Genomic DNA, 22,371 nt, shown 5'->3' with positions numbered 1-22,371 from the left:
TTTTGTAACGAAACAAACAAAGATAGTTACAAAAAGTCTACAGATCAGTGTAGATTTGGTAATACTTTGGTTCGAGATTCAAATCCTAAAGCTTTAGGATTGATAAATAGTAACATTTGTGTAATATAGTAAAGAGTAACAGACATTTTCAATATTTTTCATTTTTCACTAACAATAAAATAAATTGGTAGTACTAACATCTAATCGAAGATAGTCTAAACTCCAAAATAAAATACAGTAAATATTTCTGATTTTATGCAATGTTTATTACTTTCTACAGAGGAAGCCGTCGTTTCTAGCCAACTTGTCGAAAAAAAGAATAAAAAAGCAAGAAAAGAGAGGGAGGAATTCTAGAAAGAGAATGAATCTAGATAGAGAAGAGTTAGATCGCCCTCAAATTGCTGTGAATACGACTGCAAATCCACCTCTCTATGCCACTCTTCATTATTATTACAAATAGGAATAGCATTTGCTTTCCAAAATGGGAGTCCCTCTCAAAATTTCTTGCAACCTCTACAAACTTTCTCAATCCCAAGTCTCCCCTGCCTTAAAAATCACGTCTTTGATTGACCCTATAAATCAATTGGGAAAGGAAAAAAGAGATTGAAATACAATAGAAGCTTCGACGCCTCATTGCATTACCACTTCTGATCCAGTGCTTTTCGGGTGGATTTGAGGTGGCAAATTTTAATTTTCAATGTTTTTTTTTTCTGGCAAAAAAATGATTTTCTGCAATTTCTTTGAGCTATGTATTTTCACTTGAGGTTTTGTAGCTGAATGTGATGAGATATTGTTTTGATTGCTCAAATTATGTGGCTGGCAATTCGGGCTTCTGTTATTTGAGACTTTGATTTAGTATTTTTTGTCCTTTTTCAGTTTAATCAATCGTGTATATATATGTGTGTGTGTGATGAGGTTTTATGCATTTTGGTGAGCATGAGAGCTGTGAGCAGTGGATGTACTCATGTCTTCTTATGTTTTCTCTTGCAACAGATTATCTGTTGATTGGTTGGATTGCCTTTATCAATGGTGAGAGTTCATATTCATGATTTAACAATTTGGGGATAATTTGATTTTGTGAAAATGGGCTTAATTATGTGTGTGTTATGTATGATCAGGGGGAAGCTCCAGCTTTCATTTCTGATGATTTTTCAAATGGTCTTCTCTTGAAATCTAAGGGCTGCGAAACAATCATCAACATGGGCTGCAATAGAACAGTATGATGATTCCCTATCTTGAATGAAATGCTATGCTTCAAGTGTCCTTGTTTGGTGATGGTCCTTTTATTCTTTGCTTGATTTTTATTCAGTTTGTCATTGGTGCCATGGGAAATGGATCTGATTCCTCCATTGGAGTTCGGATTTTCGAGAAATCCACCAGCGAATGGTAATGGTCTCTTGAGGATTCTGATGTTGGTGCAGTTATCTTGAATTTGAACACTGTGACATAGCTTTGAATCTTGAATTGTGTTGTAGGGTGATCCCAACTGTGTTTGGGACGAGACCTACGCTGTCAAAGGGTCACTCGGCTATAGTTTTGGATGAAGATCGGATTTTGGTCGTTAAGGGTAACTCGACCTCAGATGATTGCTTTTGGTTTCTTGAGGTCTGTCTCCCTTTTATTGCATCACTTGTGAGAAGCTGATGATGTTTAGTGTATGTATACATGTTGTGTCTAGTTTTTGATGCCTCTTATTCGACTTTTTTTAGGTTAACACTGTGTTTGTGAGAGAGCAGAGAGCTAGACTAGGTTGTGAAGTGGTTGCTTGGAGTAAAGGTGTGGTGGGCGAGGCTCGAATACCCGTTGTCATAAGTGGTCCTTCGGGGGTTGGTAAAGGCACCCTTATTGCCAAACTGATGGAGGACTTCCCAACGATGTTCGGGTTCTCAGTGAGCCACACCACCCGAGCTCCAAGAAGCAACGAGCAGAATGGCGTCCACTATCATTTCACTGAACGTGCTGTGATGGAGAAAGATATACAGGATGGCAAATTCTTAGAGTTTGCAGCGGTTCACGGGAACCTCTATGGGACGAGTGTAGAGTCGGTTGAGGTGGTTACCGACCAAGGAAAGGTATCAAATTGTTGTTTCATTGATGAGAAATGATGAGCATTTAGTTCAAATTTGAATGTATGATTCATGATTTTGTGTAGAGATGCATTCTTGACATTGATGTTCAAGGGGCTAGATCAGTAAGGGATAGCTCTCTCGAGGCCATATTTATCTTTATCTGCCCTCCTTCGTTTGAGGAGCTTGAGAAACGCCTTCGTGCTAGGTAGACAAGTCTTGTTACCTTTCTATGCTCAATTGTCGTGTTATTGACATGAAGTTCGTGTTTTATTATAAAGGGGGACTGAGACAGAAGAGCAGATCCAAAAACGTCTACGGAATGCTAAGGCAGAGATTGATCAGGGAACCTCGCCCGGGCTCTTCGATCATACCTTAATTAATGATGATCTGGAGACGTGCTACGAGAATCTCAAAGTGATTGAAATCTTATTATTTCTCTGTATATGTTTGTTCAAATTTTCAACATAATTCTGAAACTGAATCTCACAAATCTTGCAGAAATTATTAGGGCTCAGTGATGGGAGTGCCAAAGCTACCAATATCTCAGGCGAGTTTTTAATTCCATCAAAAATTGAAATCTATTGCTCGTAATATTGAAATCAGTACGCTCGTTTTTCAGCTCCAGAGATGGTCCACGTGCCTGTGGAACACACCGTCTCAAAAATCGACCAGAAGATCCTCATAAACTGCAATACTTCGCACCAAGAGAAACCGGCTAGCAGCATGTCTGTGCTGGATTTATCGTCAATCAAGGGTGGCGCGCCTGGCAGGACAAGGGGTCTGAACTTCTACGCGGCTGGGCCATCCACGACCGGCAGTAATGGCTTCAAAGTGGAAAGCTAACATCAACCTCTCTATTCTAAAGATATTTCATTTACCTTACTTTCATCCACAAACTTACCTAGTAGTTTAAGGGCGTACGGCTTTATAAACAAGCGTACGCAAATAGCTAACAAACTATTTTCACCCCCCGTGATTTCATGATTCATATGTTGGATTCTCGCGTGGAGAAACACGAATATTGATTCCCCCTGTTGTTGGGATATGATAGAAAATTCGAACTTTCCTTCGACATGCACTTTCTTCTCATCTTTGGTAACGATCTTCGGGATTTAGGTAAATTTGAAAATTACATCACGATGGACTTAAACCTCAGACCTTGTTAGCCTGCATGATGATAGGCTACTATGGAATCTTCATGTGCAGAGCCAACTAGTGTGTGTAAGTAGAGTCAATTTTGCATGGGATGGATTCTTGAAATAAAAGTGAATAGACAGGTGCTTGTTGTCTGTGCACAAACCACATGTTGTATGTGATTCTGTGCATTTTATATAGCAATAATAGCACATGCTTGCCATCAATATACAGGGAAAATAGGACCACCTTTGTAGCCAATCTAACTGGATTTTGCAAGCATTATTATTAGATTTTCTGTCTCTCTTTTGAAGCATCAGAGATTCATAATGCAAATTGTTCGAGACTATCAGAGACTAATTTGTAGGCGAAAAAACTCATCGGACCGGACTAGTTTCACGTGACACGTGGCATTGTTATTCGATCGATTATTTGGCTAAGTCTTCGTAATTGAACAAAGATTAATTCGTAGGCGGAAAAAACTCATGAGACAAGACTAATTTTATGTGGCATTGTTATGTGATCAATTATTGGCTGGGTCCTTCTTAATCGAATTGGTTACTAAAGTTTGATTTTTTCAAAATGAGTACTACCAAAATTTATGAATTACTATATTATTAAGCAAAATATATTAAACATAAATAATAGTATAAATATAAGGTTTAATATTCATTTTAAAACAATAAATTTCACTAATTAATTTGATATAAGTATTGGTAATAGTATCTGTAGGCGTCTATAAGGTATCTGGATTGAGAAAGCATAGTAGATATTATTATATTCTATTATGATAAAGTAGTATTTGAATCGGAAACGCAAGTATTTGATGCATAGCAAATTGGTAATAATGAAAGCATATGTTCTAAGTCGATAAGAATTTGGTATCGTCAAGCAAAGAGAAAAATGTGTGGTTTGATATGGAAGGAATACAATATGAATAATATCCTTGCTACCACTAGAACTGTCATTAAAAAATTAGTACTATTAATTAGGAGTGTTTGCTTTTTATGATTGCTAGAGGATTAATGATTGAGCATTTTTTTCACTTATTACTAGGATGTTTTCAGTTTTACCATTACATCAGTTCAAATTATACAGAGTTATTAAGAATTAAGTGACTTCATAATTAGTCTTTAGAATATTCTTGTACGTGATATCTTTGAATACATAAGCTCAATTTACATATATGGATTTACATGGGTAAAAAATAAAACACTGATTGATCTAGTTTTGAACAATTGTATTCTTGAAAATAAAAGAAAATGAATGAATCAGGGGCCATCATCTCCATCTCCAATCAAGTTACAAATGTCAGAGCATTCTGACAAACTGTACAAAATCATAGAAGCATTAAATAAAATGAGGGAGTCAAATTATACTACTAGTAGAGTGTAGAGAAAAACATGCATACTAGTAATTTTTAGTGAATGAAATATATAGTGTTAAAATAAATGGAAGGAGTAATTAAATTGAGATGAATTTAGTAGAGGCTTACCAATATTTTCGACTTCGAAAACCATCCTTGAAAACAACCAGTGGTCTGCACATATTGAAAATCACATTTATTTATATCAAAACTATAGTAAGTGTACATAATGCATATAAGTCATACCTCCGGATATTTAAGGGGCCTTCTCCGGGGGACCCTAAACCGCCTCGAATGCAAGTGGAGGTGCACTTATTCGTGCAAGCCTCCGCTTTCTTCGATTTGGGCTTTTGTATCTTATATCTTTTTTTGCAATCCTTTTGATCGGGGCCGCAGACACTTGACAGCGTCTGCGGCACGTTGGAAAGCGTCTCTTCTGCTGGCGCCGCCACCTCAATGGCGCCTGCAGACAATACCAGCGCCGCGGTGGCGGCCACGATTGAGACGGCTATGGTGTTTCCTGCGGTGATGTGGTGATGGAAGATGGGAGCTTTTCTCGGGCATTTCATTGAGCATCTTGCGCCACCATAGAGAAGCATTCTGATTTTTTTATTTTTTTTGGAATTTTGTTTTTGGTGATTGGTTTATCCATAAGTTCATGCTTCCTTCATTTTCAACCCCAAGTTTTGGCATTTTGAATTTAGTTTTTAATATACGAAAAAACGTTACTATTTCATTCTTTTTTGTAACCTTATTGAAAATAAAGAATCCAAAATTTGTGACAAAAGTGGAAAATAGTTATTTTCAGTAAATATATAAATAGTACTACTAGAAAACATATACCAACAATTAGGTACTTTTTTTACATTCTCAAATTGAAAAACAGAAAAACATGCTCTTCCAATTCCTTTTTTTTTCCAACTTTGCATAGATGATCCTTTCATTGTAAATATTTTTTATCCTATTTGAATTTCATGTTTTATTCCTCAAGCGCACGACACCCGCACATAACAACAATAATAAAGCCATATCGCACGGCACATTTCTCTCCAACTTTACTTTCGCCTCTGTGTGTGAGCGCGCGTTTCGATAAATTTGTTCGAAGATAATCCCTACATTCCAAAAATGGAAGAGAGTTTAACCACTGATGCTGCTGCTTTTTATCTTCATCTCTATCTTACCAGAACAGATTCTTCACTAACAACACTCTTGATGATTTCCCATTCGAGGGATCTTTGAAATCACTTTGCCTCCCATCTTTTCAAGCTTCCTTCCTCGGATTCAACCAAGAATTCTCCACCCTTCTGCCCATAACTCTCAGCAGTCACACTCTCCGATCTCTCGAACCTTCCAATTCACTTCAGACAACAGTAGATCATCATCAGTTGCAGACAAGGGCCATGTCGATCACATCTCCTATTTTCAAAATATATCGAATTCGATCCAATTATATTTACTTTAATTATATATTGCATAATAAAATACACTCTGTGCGTATTACGTGCATTTTCATGTATGCGCCAACGGCGCACAAAGTAGAAAATACCACGCCACACGTAGGCGAGACTATTACCATTTCAAACGACTCGACAGCGCATTCTAATTCTTAACATGCATTCGAACAACTGCGTACAAATACAATATGAAAACTCAAGAAATCAAGCCAAAATCATTCTGTCTTTTAGCCTTTCTCACAACAGTTTTCAGCAGCAATGCTGCGTTGTTCGTTTATCCTCAACTCCTTGCCTAGAGATTAATCTTGTATTTTGCCTGTACGCTCGCCCCTCATGAATCCATAGATGTCAACGCGTATTTCTTAATGAGCAGACTGAGTATCTCGCACCTGCATTACCGAGCTCAGATTTATTAGTCAATGGCTAATTGCTTCTAAATACACGAACTTTCATTCAGATTATAGGTATGTTTTATACCCTGGACTAAAAATTATAACACCAAACTTTCAATTGTTCTGATTTTTCTCATGATTGTCAATTTCCTACATATTAAACTATTAATGATATCATAACAAGTTGAAGTGGATGATAAATTCTACAGTAGTAGCTCTAGTGTAGAGCTATCTAACTACATTGTTTAGTCATTGGTTAAAATGAGAAGTAGACATTACAAGAAAAAGGGCATTAATGTATCAGTTACCTGCATTCCTTCATCATCTGAATGCCCTACTTCCAGTCGAGCCGCGGCAGTTGGGCCTGTGTCGGTGTCGGTGTCGTACACAGGCCACCTGTTCGGAACATCGTCCACTGCCCCCCTCATATCAGCACTCTCATGATCATCATCCGGTTCATGATCATATTCCGGATCTTCTTCTGCCTCGTCTTCAATATACTCGACCGACCCAACCGATTCTGTTTCCTCCGAACTAGAGCTCTTCCTGCTTGCTTGCCGTTTATACGGTGAGTAGCCCGCCTCATCTGCAATCGCCCTTTCTGCAACGAAGAAGGGCCTTATCTTCACCGGACGCCTCTCTAGCCTATTCGGGGAAAAGATCGAGGGCATTGCAGAGAAATTGTCGCGCCTTCTAAGGAAGGGTTTTCGAGTTAGTGAAGGCTTAATCTCTACTCGAGACTCGTCCCCCATTTCTTTCAGATCCTCTTCAATCAAGTCATCCGGTAACTCGAAAGGATTCTTGCTTCGTTGTGATAAAACTGAAGGAGCCGAGCCGGGGACTGAGTCCTCAGGCAGATCAAACGGATTCCGTCTTGCTGTGGAAATAGGAGCGACTTGGAACTGAAAATCGGAGTTTTCTAACTCCATAAAGTTTATCTCCGGGATCATGCTCCGATTCCTTCTCCTCGTTAAAATCCTCTCCAGCCGTTGATTCCTTTCGATTTCCGAATTTCCAACTTCCATCAGATTCTTCTGATCCTCCTCTGTCCAAGTGATGACAGACTTGGTGTGATCCTCTGTGTTGTCATCATCGTCTTCATCATCTACAGCCTCCGATTCTTGAACATCAGTCTCATCAGCCGACTCAATGCTGCTGATGCTTGATCCCGGAGATCGCTCGTTTAGGGACGTCTCGGACTTGGCATGAGACATCTGAGCAGGCTGCGGAGCGTCCTCGTCCAAAAAGGGGTGGAGCTCGTGGAGCCTCGTTGGTATTGTGCCATCGATCGAGGCATCATCCGGAGACAAGCTCTCGGACCCCGAGGCCGAACCTTTTCCCTCTCCTTCTTCGTCATCCTCGCGGTGATCCTCTACGTTCCCTCCCTCGGAATCGCACGAATCCCCCTCAGATTTCTCGTGGTCCGACTCTGATTCTAGTAGCTCACCCATCACTTTAGAGATTATAGCATAGTGATCAGCCATCACTTCCCCATCACCATCACCAGTCCCCTCTCCCTCCCTCTCCTTCTCCTCACTCGACCCCTCACCCTTCCCCGTGTGAACCCGATGATCGCCGAACCCCTCGCTCTCCTCCCCACTCTCGCTACTCTCCGACTCAATCTCACTTGATCCATCTACGCCTACACTAACCCCCTTACTCAATCCGTCTCCGCCTACACGAATCTCACCTAGGTTACGCCCTAACAAACTCGAATCCACGCTCAACTTCCTCTCAACACTCTCACCACATTTCTCAATAAAATGCTTCTCATCCTTCTCAACAACACTAGCATTATTATCATTGATAAATTTGTGATTTACGCCCTCGTATTTGGACTTCATTTCTTTCTCAGTCTCGTGTATGCTCTTCTGCCCATAATACAATAGGGTTCCGAGCAACACGGCCACGCAGACTACAACCGGAGAGACCGAAAGCAACAAGGGCGTCATTAAAGGAAATGCCCTTGAAATGAATATCATCCCACACACAATAAACACAAGAAATGGATGATGCAAACACCCTCTAATTGGATACATCACACCTTTCCTCATATGATTCCCAAACTCCATTAATGTAACCCCCATTTTATTCCTCCTTAAATCTGCAGTTTTTCATATAAATCCAATAAAATTGAGACAATGTACATCATCAAATCACAAGAAATTAATCAGAATTAATTCTCAATGCTCACCATAAAACTGTTATGGATTAGGATTAGGATTAGGATTCGGAAATTCAAGATTCAAATAGCATCTGAGTAATTCAAAACAAGAAAGTAAATCAATTTAATCTGCACATACACATAGATAAATATTGGATGGGAAATTGATATAACTATGCCAGCTGAAATAGAGATCAAACCTTCAAAACCACAATCTTGAAAAACATTTGTCTCGCTCCCACTTTTTCACCTTTTCCATTGAATAATTCAATAACTATTTCAAATTAGAAAAATTGATAATCATAGATTACAAAATATTTGAGGGCTTATAGCCCAAATAATGGTGTGAGACTGAGCCTATGTGTGATCAAAGATAGCAATTTTTTGTGAATTATGGGGTCAAGGATGAGGTGATCATTGTTTTCTGGAATTTGGATGTTTGAAATTCTTAATCTGATTTTTTTCTATGATAGTTTGGAAGCCAAAGATAGGATGCATACCATTTTTAGATTAACCATTTGTGATTTGCAAAAAATGGATTAGTGTTTTCTCTTGCTTTTTAGTATGAAAAAATAGGATTCAAAATTTGCATGTTGCTTGATTAAAATTAGAGCATTACAAACAATACAACAAATATTGCAAAAGATAAAAGTTTTATTCAAAACACACTTGGCATGTAGAATTAAGTTACTTACATGAGAGAGCTCATCTCTGCTCTTGCCATCTCTTGCAAATATAGGAGCATTCAAACGATATGCTCGAGAAGAGTATGGAATCCTCATCGATTCCATAAAGAATACAGCATCGTGTTAAGGTTCAAATGTAGCCGGTTGTGGAGGAAACGACAGCCAATCACACCATAACGCCCTTTGAAGTCCAATACAGTTTGGCGAATTCCAAACATAGTTGACGGTCCCTTCTATCTCCCCAGCCTCCCCATCCTCTAAACCCGGGTTGATAGCTGGGTTGATGCTTGTACACATGCAGCCCCCAATCCAATTTGATATTAGCAACTGTATCAGTTTCTTCGACATCAAAACTCAATACACCATTATCAATACAGGCCGCATTATCGCTCTGACCTTGATGCAAACCGCATTTCCCAAAGTGAACAGCGCTCGTCCTAGGTGCCCTCAACGAGTAGACAGGGCTCCCAAACGAAGGATAAACAGTAGCCCACATTGTAATATCCCAGTTATAATCATCAAACGAGCAAAACTCCACAGCCTTCCTATGAATCATCCGCCACACTGTCCTGTTAAAAGAGTAACCCACGTTCCCCATCCTCTCGGCTATTAAACTCCCCCACCCTTCCCCCTTCGACTTCACCTCAGACGGAGCCAGATTCGCAGCATAGCAATCTGGGCACGTCTTAGGCTTCAGCTTCACAAGAAGCTGCAAGTTGCGGTATGCATTGGGAAAAATGAAGTGATCCTCCTCTATGAAAAGGATATGCCCCGAATGCTGCCTCGTTTCCTCTAAACCATCCCACACCGTGTTCATCATCCACCACCAGTGATGCTTCAACGACACTATCTTAGGCAACCTATGGTATCCATACTGATCCGGGGTCCCCACGCATTTCTTCGCCACTGCATCGTCCTTATCCCTACAATCACTCGATGAAACACCCGGGAATCCCTCGGGGAACACATGAGGCGAAAAAGGGGCAAAGATCTGTTTCACTTGGCAAAACATGATGCCCTCCACAACCTTGTTCATCTCATCAAAGTAACCATCATGGCTAACAACGAGGAGAGTCTCACCAATCCCCTCGACTTTCGACAGGCTGTCTACGGCTACACGAAGATATTGAGGCCGGTTATGCACATACAACACAATGACTATGTGATTGTGAACTAACTTAGGGTATAAATCTGAGTTCCTAGGCAACATCTGATTACGCTTCTGTAGTGAAATAGACAACTCATTCTGCCGAGGAAGCTTCGAATTCTTGCTAGAATTGAAACTATGGTTACAATTCCATCCTAAACTCTCATTAGCTGAATATATGGTGATTAAATCTGCAATTGTATTGGCCCTAAACAATAACAGCAAGAAAACAGCTCCAAAAATAAGGATCAAAATCAACCGGCATAAACCCAAAATTTTCATCTGGGTTTTTCTGTCAGAAACCGTCATGACCGCCCAGCACAGGTAAACACTACAAAATGATTAAAAGATGAGATCTTTACCGAAATCATGATCCGAATGAGATTCAGCGCGGATCCTGTGATTTCTGTTGAAAACTTCAGTTTATTTTGTTCAAAAGAAAAAGTAATGCATTATGCTATGAATACATCACTTTAATTTTTAACTTTTAGAAACAAGTCAGGTTGATAAAATTGATGTAAGTTCAAAAACTTAGGATAAAATTTATAAATAGAAAAAACTTGAATAAATTTAATAAAACGGGGTAAAATTGATCATAGTCACGCATATAAGTTACTAGTACATAAAATAATCATCAAAGTTCGAAAAAGATTGGATGGCCCGTTTGATAAGTTAGTAATGCCTAGATATAGATACTTATATGACTATTTCTAAATGTTTGATATCATAGTTAACCTATTATGTCAGCCCGTGGTTTTCTCTATGGCCCATCCGAGCCTGCAAATTTTTCCTTAAAATACAAAGATATGTATCTCACAAATTTGGTCGCATAGCATTTCTACCTCATTTATTATGATTTATCAATACAAAATCAAGATAATTTCTTGCCTACCAAACAACAAACGAAAAAACCTTCATCTGAGCTTATCTTGACACGAAGCCCGCATTTCTTATCTTATTTAACAAATCTTGTTATATCTCATCTTTCTTATCAAACGAGCCCTAAAAATACCAATTACTTTAGTTAGTTCTCATTATATTTTAGTAAATTAGCAAAATTTATTTATTAATTTTTGTTAATATAGCTTGGAAGATCGAGTGATTTATGGATAATCACTCTATGTAAGCCTCACCCTTATTGATTACTGAGATCTACAAAGGTAAAACAACGTCTCATGAAATAATTGATTTTAGAAAATAAGGTAATTTTAAACCATGGGGCCTAACCCATACTGATAAATTATAAAAATATATTCAGCATTGAAATTTTTGGTCATTTTGCAAGCAAATGGTTTCAATATTTTTCGTAATTCCATTCGTTCTAATTGGTCAAAATGAGCCAATTTTACAATTGGCTACATGTCAAATCAATAATCGAGACTCAACATTATATTTTTATAGTATGAGACAAATATTAGCTAGGTAACATTTTTTATTTTTTACCATAGTAAGTACATTGGAAGTTCTTGGTCTCTTGGACATAAGTCAATATTTTACAAATTTGCATCTTTATGTTGATTTCTAATTAATTTCCAATCAAAGGCTGATTGAAAACTGTCTTTAATTACGGAGCTTAGGATGTGACGATACAAACTACAAATTTGAGGAGAAATCTACACAAATTTCACGTCAGCAAATCAAACATTTTTAAGATTTTTATGAAACAACTCAGAGAATCAGCCCTCAATCAGGGTGGCAGAAATTTCCAAGGGAGAGATTACTCTTCACAAGGAAAAGACTTTACTTGTATATGAGGGCATCCCGGCCTGGTCCGACGCCTATGTAGTGAACGGGTACACCTACGAGCTCTTCTATCCTCTCTACGTAGTCACGAGCTGCCTTTGGTAGCTGCGAGTACTCTCTGATGGAAGAAATATCGACCTGCCAGCCAGGCATAACCTCGTATTCGACCTAGAAAGAGACAACCAAGGTGAGGAAATTACCGACTAAGAAAAGGGAAATACAAAAGTAGTAATATGAGAGAGAAGTAAAAATGTCTCTAGAAGCGTGACTTATTCCGAAGATAATAAGATGAGGGCTTACTTGGATCTGCTCCAGAAGACGAAGATCTCCGGGGAATGAATTGACTATTGAGCCATCAGGTAGCTTGTAAGAAATACCCAACTGGATTTCGGGTAGATCAGACAATACATCGAGTTTGGTGAGGTTCAGAGACGAAAACCCATTTATCTGAGAACAATATTTCAGTGCAACTATGTCCAGCCAGCCACAACGACGAGGGCGGCCAGTAGTGGTGCCAAACTCCTGTCCAGCAAACCTAAGAAGATCGCCGCCTTTACCCAGTATTTCTGTTGGGAAAGGACCTGATCCAACTCGTGTTGTGTATGCTTTCACCTGCACCATTGTCAAACAGAATTCATACAGCGATTCAGAGTACAAATACTGAACATGAACAAGGTAATTCTACAATTATGACAAATTCATACGAGAAAAGCTTACCACGCCTATAAGATCACCAAGGACTCTAGGAGCAATACCGAGACCGGTGCAGATTCCTCCAGCAGATGGACTAGAAGAAGTTACGAAAGGGTAAGTTCCAAAATCTATATCCAGCATGGTTGCCTGACCACCTTCTACCAAAATCTTCTGTTTCCGAGATATGGCATCGTTCATGAAATGCACAGTATCAGTAATGTAAGGTTCCAACCTCTCAGCAAACCTCTTATATTGTTCAACTTGTTCCCTGAGCATTTCAGGGGTATAGTAAAAACCCTTGAATCTTGAAGCAGCGTCAGATAATAGAATATCTAGCTTCTGAGGAAATGTATCCATATGCCTCAAGTCACTTACTCTTAAGCCATTCCGAATAACCTTGCTTGAATAGCAAGGGCCAATGCCTCTCCTGGTGGTGCCAATAAATGACTTAGCAAGTTCGGCTTCCCTAAGCCCGTCCACAACTTGATGAAAATCAAACAGCAGGTGAGCACGGTCAGACACAAGTATTCTTCCTTTGCAAGAGACTCCATTGGCTTCAAGCCCATCCACTTCCTTAAAGAACCCTGGCAGATGCACCACAACTCCATTACCAATCACACAGACTGTTTCTTCATTAAGAATTCCAGAGGGAACGAGATGAAGTGCAAACTTTTTGCCCTCTGAATTGTAAATTGTGTGGCCGGCATTAGCTCCACCCTAACAGTAAATAGCGTTGAAGAATTAAGAAAAAGCAGGTCACAAAAATGAAACCACAATCTTCTTTTAATGCGACTCAAAACACTATATATTCAAATAAAAACTACGCCAACATTATATATCATCTGCAATAAATGGAAAGACACTGTCGAGTAGTCCTATTGTGCACCTAAAATCGTAAATAGACCTTTTAATGCATTTGCATAACATGCTAAATAGTAATATGCAGCTGATCACTATATCAACGACGCGTTTCCTCACACAGAACAACTATTTAATTCGCATAATTTTCCATGAGAAACCAAAAACTTGACATAAAAGGAAACTCTAAACCAGAAGCACGAACTATAAGGTAGCCAAACTTAACTCCACTGGACTAAATTATTAGCATATTATCAAAAACACAGCTTTTGCATTTTCCTCTGATTTCATTTACTAATATGTAATCATCAACTACATATGTAAACGGTGAGATACACTACATTCGCATAAAATTACAATCAAATCAATGCAGCAATCAAACATTATTTTTTGTTAGCTGGTGAGAGACAAACAAAATTACAATTCCAAGTAGCGAAAATAGCAATAATCAATACAGGAACAAACGAAACTAACTCCACATACCGAAAAGCCCTAAATTCGAAGAAAAAACTAGAAAAGCGGAGCAAAATTGAACCTAAAAGTAAAATGCGCGCACAACTACAGACCTGACAGCGAGCAACGATGTCGAAGTGCTGAGCGAGAATATCAACGAGCTTTCCTTTGCCCTCGTCCCCCCATTGGCAGCCTAGCACGCCGGAGACGTGACTGAGATCTGCAATTCGGGTCAATTCCAATCGAGACTCACCGAGTCCTTGGTCAATCACGGCAGAGACGCTCTTCGCAGCGGCGGAGCAGATGATCGCCTTGTGCAGCTTGTGGGTGGGAAGCGAGAGAGTGAATTGGGGATGGGGGTGGGACCCGCCGTAGAGCGTAGCGTTCCACATCCGCGTGGCGGAAGATAAGGAGGTGGAGGAGGAGAGATTCATGGTCATGGTGGAGGGGAAGGAGAGAGGAGCGAGGGTTAGAGAGGAAGTGAATTGCAGATATAGTCTTCCACTACCATGTGATTCTTCTTCCCTGTTGCTAGATATTCTTCTTTTCAGTAAAATATAGTAATATACTCCCTCCCATCCCATAAGAGTCACACTTCCGTTTCTGCACTCATTTTATAAAAATGATACTCCCTCCGTCCCATAAAAGTTGAGTCGTATTCTTTTTTAGTTCGTCCCATAAAAATTGAGTCATTTCCTTTTTTAACAAAAGACAAAACATCCAATCACTCTTACTTTATTCCATCATTTACTTTACTCTCTCTATTCCTACTTTTTTCATCTCTCCTATTTCTTTAATATAAATTCTTACTCTTCGTACCTAAAAGTTTTGTCTCAACTTTTATGGGATGGAGGGAGTAATAAATAGTAAAAGTGAGAAATGGTAAAGTAAGAAAGAGAATAATGTAGAGAATTTCTCCACTTAACTATTTATTATTATTTATAAAATGAGTGCAGAAATGGAAGTGTGCAGACGGAGGAAGAGGAAGTATAAGTATCTTATTTATTCTGATATTCTAATGGTATCCAAAACCATTTTATTTAGGTTTTATGAATAAATTTTATTTATTTTTGGATTAATTTAAATCCTTTTTCTCAATTTTATAAATAAAAAATAGTTAGATATTGGTTTTAGTTAAAATATGAGATGATTGTAAATAAGGAAGCAGTCTCTCCGAGTCAATAATGTAATTTTCAGAATTTCTATTATTTTATTAATTCTTTTATTATTATTATTATTATTATTATTATTATTATTATTATTATTATTATTATTATTATTATACTCCCTCCGTCCCAGAAAGATTGTCCCATTTCCTTTTTCACACTCGTTTTACAAAAATAATAATAAATAGTTAAAGTAGAGAGTGAGTAAAGTAAAAGAAAGAATAATGTAGAGAATAGTCTTACCTACGTTATTCTTTCTCTTATTTTACTCTCTTTCAACTTTATCTATTTATTATTATTTTTGCAAAACGAGTGTAAAAAATGAACTGAGACAATCTTTATGGGACGGAGGGAGTATATCTCTTGCAGTATTTTGATTGCCTGTTTCAGAAAAAATAGTTGGACCCTTTAGTTTTTGTTAATACTCCATTCGAGTTTTCTAGTATCACATTTTTACAAGTTAATGATTATATATACTAGTATCTCCCCCATCAAATAAATTTTTTTAAAATATATATTATTATATTTTTGTAATTTAGAATTTATATGTTTGATACTAAACAATCTAACTAAATAGAAATGTCGGTATAATAATAATAATAATAATAATAATAATAATAATAATAATAATAATAATAATAATAATAATAATAATAATAATAATAATAATAATAAGTGTGAAAATAAAATAAAAATATAATAAACTAAATCACAATTATAATTATAATTTCGATTTAGAGTAATATAAGTAAAATTTTAAACCCAATTATGCAGAGTTTAAGTTCAGAGCATGATTATAATATTTAAAATTATAGTAATATTAAAACAACAAAGACGCATATTAAACATAAATATTTTGATATATACTACTACCTACTTACTACAAAAAGATATTCCATTTTAGCAATGCATAGTGCAATTCAATACTAAAACACCCTCGATATGAAATTAGTACTCCTAATATACAATATGTAATCATCATAGAAAAATTACAATAACGAACTATATATTAAATAAATAAATAAAATATAAACTACATTCGTATTTCATCAAATTCAAAAATATAATTTATTAAATTAAACAAGTAAATTTATTACATTAATCCAATACATCATATAAATCCTATCATATAAATCCTCAAGCGCTTGTTACATCTATTATGTTTCATAAAAAAATAATGTGTAAACTTTTCACTTATAAATAATTGGACCAACTAATTGGAAAGTCCATTACTAATAAACAATTTAGGCTTAAAATGTCCACCTCCGACTTCTCTTCTCATTCAATACACCTCAATCTTATCTTTTTCCCCAACCTCCTCTGGCCGACTCCACCTATCTCCAGTACCCTTGATCTTCACCGGTCGTCTCCAGCACTTTCCTTGTCCTACATTGGCACCATCTTCTCCATCAGCCAATATACCTCCACTACATGTAAGAATTTCAAATTAAAATCAACTATACATTGTATATTGCAATTTCAACAAATATTTATTATTGAAGCCTTAACCATACCGGAAAATATGTTTTCAATTGCCCTTGGAGATGCTCTTATCCATCGGAATAAATCACTTCTCATACTTTTTCTTATCTACCGGTAAAAAAATCTCCATCTGTAGTCGTCAATCGCCGCCTCAGCTTATTATCTCCTTTTTCCCTACCCGCTCTCTCCCCGGAGCCCCCATACACATATCAAGAAAGAAAGAATTGGTTTTTTTAGAAATTTTCCATGTCCATATACCAAACAATCTATTCCAATTTATTTATGGAGACACCAAGTCAGAGAAATGTGCATAAGAAATTCATCCTCATTAATGTGTGATCTTGAGGCTGCTCACCAAAGAAGAGCAAAGAAGAGGAAAACAATGAGGAAAGTAATCAAAGCATGAGCACTTCCATCAACTGTCGATAACTATCAAACTCGGAGAATGAACTGGAAATAATTTTACATCGACAAAGAGGCAAAAACCTAACCTTCTCGCCCGAATGATATTGAGCTACCAAATCGATTGCACTACATTCAATGTAGTTTCTTCTTTTTCGTCAACATTACATGAAAGAAAATACTTATAGGAAGATTTCATGTACTTCACTACTCCAATAAACCAACTACATAGCAATTACATATAATTACTAATGATTTATGATTATGAAGTCTTTATTTTATTTTATTTTACTATAATATTCATAATGACAATTTTATAAATATCTCCAAAACTCCCCTTTTATATATTTATAGATTCCATTATGCAGTATATTTCACATATTTCACTTTTTAAGTTGTCTATTGCCTTTTGATTGTTTTTTTACCTATATTCTGCCTTTCTTTTTATTTTTATGTGGCACTATTGATTATTTTGTGTTTTATGGAGTACTATGTTTTCGCAAAAATTAAACCTAATAGGCCTGGAGGCTGGAAGCATAAATATAATCTAAAAAAGACCCAACAATATGGCTGAATGGTTGACTGAAAAAACTAAGAAGGAAATAAATTTGATACAATACTCAAATGAATAAAGAAATAGTTGCTATTTTTTTAGTTAACATAATTGAGTTCCTTAAACTATGATGGGACTGCATGGCATAGAGTTGTAGTAATAAATTTATGATATAGTTTTCATTTGTTTACATGATTATGCATTGTGAGCTTGTCGTCGTTCATGTCTAGTGCATATAACTCGTTATAGCTTTGTGCCCCCATGTCCAGAACAACCCAATTTTATTTTATTTACTTAAAATGCCCATCATTTGCTGATTAATTATTGTAATCAAATTTCTTTATAGGTAACATCCTTTCTGGGTTATTCTTCGTCTCACCGGTTTAGCACACTCTTCTATCTCTATTTCCTATATATATATATAGTCATTACCACTATTTTAGTGGAACAATACCTAAAATGAATTATTTAATCTAGAGAATGGACCATCGAGATTAAAACATATGAATGTCAACTTTTCTCATAAAAATGTCAAATCGGGATTAAATATACGAATGTTAGCTTGTTTGTAAAAATGTACTCTACACAAATGTGAGCTCATTTATAAAATTGTCAACCAATAAATGAGACATTGTGTTGACATTATTTGTGTTGATATAAGATTAGGAAATTTAACAGCCTAAAGATGGAGTAGTTATTATTGCATTATCATTCTATCTATCACTTTGTCTCATATCTTGAAAATTGCAGACCAATCTTTGCGAGAATACGCAATAAAAAGAGCACCAAAGAATTCCCACCATATCCATACTTAGCAGCCATGATGAATTGCATGCTACTTAGCCTCCATACAGCACTCTCGTTATCACAATATATTCATTCGGTCTATTCGTGGAGATCATTTTCCTCTCTATTTTCTTCATAAGCTCTTCCAATAACAATTACCGGGTAACCACTTAATTGTTCAATTGTTTTTATCATTAGTTTCATCATCTAATTAAATAATTAATTACTCCAATATTTAACTTGAATAATTGATTATATTCACATGCATTTTCGCCGAGCTTGTTGGCGTCACTATTCTTGCTATCCATACTATTGAGAAAAGCTCTATGTTTGTCGGAATCATCTGCAATCTTTTTGGGATTATTATGTATGCTTCCCTCTTTTCAATCTGATAAATAGTTATCACCTTCAAGTTATTATTTTACTTTAAAAATTAAGTCAAATTGATGATAGTGACTTATGATGCAGTTTAAAGTTATCAAAACAAAGAGTACTGAGTTCATGCCATTTTAGCTTATTGTTGCTGGTTTTGCAAATGGGGTTGCCTTTCTCAAGACAATTGATCCTTATATTGACGTGAGTTAATTATGTTTTATGTTTTTTAATCAATATTTACATGCATTTTTTTAAATTTAATTTGATTTTTTTGGGGGGTTGTGGGCTGGAAATGGGATTGAGGCATTTTTTCCTCTTACCCCGCTATTTGTGTTTGCTTGTTAACAACATTAAGTGAAGACGTAGTGTCAAGTGATTCGTGTCAAGTGATTCATAACTCCTGAAAACACTACCAATCTATTGTATTATAAGGGCCAGTTTTTTAGCCTTGATAATACAAGAAAATGAAAGTAGTCCACCTTTTTCTCTCTGTTTTGTACCATTGATCGTTTTTCCATTCGACCCGGGATTTGGGTCTTCGACCCGTCCTTTTTTACTGTTTTAGGTAGAATTCCATTGTTAAACAATCCAGAAAATCTTGTGGGTTTATTTTCCAATTTGGGGGAGTGTGGAAGGACTATAATTCATCTTCCTCATCTACCCTCGACACCTCATTGCAGCGCTCCAAACTTTGCGAAAGGATTTCATTTTGTGGAGGTAAGTTTTATACAATTGAAACATTTGATTATGTGGCCTTTCAGATCGAATCTGGACTTGCTTCTTCCATCGGTTCGAGATCGGTGCAGTTTTTGCAAATTTGATTTTGAACGATTCTTGTAGCTCACTTGTCTCGCCGTGTTTCATTTTGTTAATATGAATTATTTATGGTTGATTGTGTGGTCTTTCAGATCGCCCCTTCAATTTTTTCTTCCGTGGGTTCTAGATCGGTGAACTTTTTGCAAATTAGATTTTGAACGATTCTTGCAGCTCACTTGTTTCGCTGTGTTTCATTTTGTGAATATGAATTATTTACTAGTGAATTGTAGAAGATATGCATACACATTTTAGGCAAAGCCAAAATCAGTGACTTTTACATCATATGTATTATCGTGGTTGTGAATTGCAAAATAAGCAGTAGCGGTGTCTTTTGTAGATTTCCCTGTTCTTCGATAATGGCATCTCCAGTTTCGACGACGGCACTTGTAATTCAACTGATGGAGGAGGTTATGCATAGCCATCAACTTGATGTTATTGCAATGATTCTCATATATCTACAACAGAACCGTCGGAGGCTGAACCAAAGATCTGTACGAGCTATTTATGGTCGTATCAAAAGGATACCAGACCAAGTGAGGCATATTAATCGCTTGGTCAATGTATCCGATGTGGCATGTTTAGAAAACTTGCGTATGGATCGGAACGCTTTCGGAAGGCTATGTCGCATATTCAGACAAACTGGTGATCTAACAGACGGCAGGTTTGTGAAGGTTGAGGAGCAGGTCGCGTTGTTTCTATCTATCTTGGCACACCATAAAAAGAATCGCGTTGTCAAATTTGATTTCCTGCGTTCTGGATACACGGTTTCTCGCTATGTTCATCGTGTCCTACGAGCTGTGATTAGGTTGCAAGCCTCTCTGCTTGCTATACCGGAACCGATAACAGATGATTGCACCGACAACAGATGGAAGTGGTTCAAGGTGTTAGCTTTTACAGCCCAAAGAGGTTCAATATAATGTAGTTCTAGCTTTTAAACAAATTTGTTATTGATGCAGGGGTGCCTTGGAGCTCTAGATGGGACTTATATCAGCTTACACGTGCCCCAGACTGATAAACCTCGGTATCGTTCACGAAAAGGTCAAATTTGCACCAACACCTTAGCCGTTTGTGACCGGGATATGAAGTTCGTGTATGTGCTACCGGGTTGGGAGGGATCTTCAGGGGATGCTCGGGTCCTCCGCGATGCTGTGAATCGCCCCAATGGATTGAAGGTTCCTCGAGGTGTGATTTAGGAACCGTTATACTTGATTCTCAGCTATCTATTACTATTGATCAAAGTTGATTATTCGATTGCAGGTAATTACTATCTATGCGACAATGGTTATGCAAATAGTGATGGTTTCCTAACTCCCTTCAAAGGTGTCCGCTACCATCTAAAAGAATGGGGGCCCGCTACTGAGGCTCCTCAGAGTCCACGCGAAATTTTCAATATGAGACACACGCGTGCACGAAATGTCATCGAGCGTGCGTTCGCTGTACTTAAAATGCGTTGGGGAATCTTGAGGAGTGCAGCCTTTTACCCGGGGAAGGTGCAGATTAGGCTTATTATGGCTTGCTTTCTACTTCACAACTATGTGCGAGGCGCAATGTTATCCGATCCAATCGAATTGGCAATGGATGGAGGTCATATTGACAATGATTTAGAAGCCGAGGCTGTTGAAAATGAGTTTGTTGACACAGTTGAGCCTACAACAGAGTGGAATACTCATCGAGATGCCTTAGCACAATCGATGTGGAATGTGGTATGTTTTTTTATGACAAAATTCTTATGTTTGATTACTTGTGTTGTGGTCAGTTTTGGCCTTAGCAAGCACCTAATATGAACTATGCAAATTTCAGTACACCGGTGCTCCGCTCTGATGCATCATCAACGAAGACAAGCAGAAGTTTCACCTTTTGAGTCAAGTTGAAGTGGTTCAACTCTTCCTAACACTATGTAATATGTATGGGATGTTTTTGAATGTATGAACAAGGATTATGAATCATGAGCACTCTATGTTACTAAAACTCTACCCTATGCATATGAATTTGTGTGAATGAGTATATATTTTGCTCCAACACAGACTGATATAGTGTAGTTTCATATACACCTTCATCAACCCAAAATAGTTATAATATATTTTGAATATTAAAGCCCATTTAAATATCAGTTGATGTGTTTGATAAAACACACCACTTTACATCTTCAAAACAAAAAGCCTCCCAGAACACATTCAAAAAACAAAAAGGGGAGACGATGGGCATCAAATATCTAATATAAGATAAAGGTTAGCCTACTATAAACAAAGCACTTGTAGATACTTGCAAGCATAATCTAGACAACTTCCTACGGAGCAGTACGTCGGCTGGCAGGGAGAGGGCTACACGAGGCACATGAACTCGCAAAAGGGGAACCATTCAGCACGTGTGGGCAAGTCGGCTGAGTGGGACGTGGTGGTTTATTTTTCATTTTTGACTGGAATCCGGCACCCATAAGTGGAACCACATGACACTGGTCCTTCACAGTTGACGATTGACAATCAGTTGAGCTTTCATCATGGACAAATAGCTTACGTCGGACTTTGGACTCTGCCCCAATAGCCGGAGAGTTGACCTCATCTTCATCTTCTGACGGCGTCACACATTTCACTGGGATGGGGTTTCCACCTCCGCTTGAGTCGGAAATTACAAT

General features: G+C 37.5%; 4 protein-coding genes and 1 pseudogene across 7 annotated transcripts; 1 reads left to right on the top strand and 4 right to left on the bottom strand.

Annotated features, from left to right (window-relative positions):
• Nucleotides 1-335: 335 nt before the first annotated feature.
• Nucleotides 336-3,143, top strand: LOC125213111 (guanylate kinase 2-like). The gene is made up of 10 exons (XM_048113477.2): nt 336-677; nt 994-1,029; nt 1,119-1,217; nt 1,310-1,386; nt 1,476-1,605; nt 1,710-2,072; nt 2,153-2,274; nt 2,348-2,483; nt 2,568-2,616; nt 2,689-3,143. Exons 2-10 carry the CDS (start codon nt 1,027-1,029, stop codon nt 2,910-2,912), a joined length of 1,203 nt encoding a protein of 400 aa, XP_047969434.1. The 5' UTR covers nt 336-677; nt 994-1,026; the 3' UTR covers nt 2,913-3,143.
• Nucleotides 3,144-4,344: 1,201 nt separating this feature from the next.
• On the bottom strand, nt 4,345-5,250 carry LOC125213112 (uncharacterized). Its single transcript, XM_048113478.2, has 3 exons — nt 4,816-5,250; nt 4,699-4,743; nt 4,345-4,532 (listed from the first exon to the last, which is right to left on the bottom strand). The coding sequence occupies exons 1-3, from the start codon at nt 5,166-5,168 to the stop codon at nt 4,475-4,477; spliced, it is 456 nt and encodes a 151-aa protein (XP_047969435.1). The 5' UTR covers nt 5,169-5,250; the 3' UTR covers nt 4,345-4,474.
• An 855-nt stretch (nt 5,251-6,105) lies between these two features.
• LOC125213110 (uncharacterized) lies at nt 6,106-9,412 on the bottom strand. Of its 4 annotated transcripts, none has more exons than XM_048113473.2 (5): nt 9,275-9,412; nt 8,780-8,829; nt 8,610-8,671; nt 6,724-8,519; nt 6,106-6,412 (listed from the first exon to the last, which is right to left on the bottom strand). In XM_048113473.2, exons 4-5 carry the CDS (start codon nt 8,500-8,502, stop codon nt 6,386-6,388), a joined length of 1,806 nt encoding a protein of 601 aa, XP_047969430.1. In that variant the 5' UTR covers nt 8,503-8,519; nt 8,610-8,671; nt 8,780-8,829; nt 9,275-9,412; the 3' UTR covers nt 6,106-6,385. The 4 variants fall into 4 exon arrangements, with proteins under 4 accessions (XP_047969430.1, XP_088923507.1, XP_047969432.1 ...); XM_089067381.1 differs by having other exon boundaries at nt 8,780-8,820; nt 9,275-9,403; XM_048113475.2 differs by lacking the exon at nt 8,780-8,829 and having other exon boundaries at nt 9,275-9,403.
• On the bottom strand, nt 9,232-10,884 carry LOC148931121 (alpha-1,6-mannosyl-glycoprotein 2-beta-N-acetylglucosaminyltransferase pseudogene; annotated as a pseudogene).
• A 1,072-nt stretch (nt 10,885-11,956) lies between these two features.
• Nucleotides 11,957-14,702, bottom strand: LOC125215190 (adenylosuccinate synthetase, chloroplastic-like). Its single transcript, XM_048116534.2, has 4 exons — nt 14,273-14,702; nt 12,873-13,565; nt 12,456-12,767; nt 11,957-12,323 (listed from the first exon to the last, which is right to left on the bottom strand). Exons 1-4 carry the CDS (start codon nt 14,597-14,599, stop codon nt 12,153-12,155), a joined length of 1,503 nt encoding a protein of 500 aa, XP_047972491.1. The 5' UTR covers nt 14,600-14,702; the 3' UTR covers nt 11,957-12,152.
• Nucleotides 14,703-22,371: the final 7,669 nt, after the last annotated feature.

Source organism: Salvia hispanica, chromosome 3 (assembly GCF_029641045.1).
Source record: "Salvia hispanica isolate PSC_SH4W2 chromosome 3, Shi_PSC_v1, whole genome shotgun sequence".
NCBI classification, from domain to species: Eukaryota; Viridiplantae; Streptophyta; class Magnoliopsida; order Lamiales; family Lamiaceae; genus Salvia; species Salvia hispanica.
Note: the sequence above shows the minus strand (reverse complement) of the source record. Positions and strands in the feature narration are given on the sequence as shown.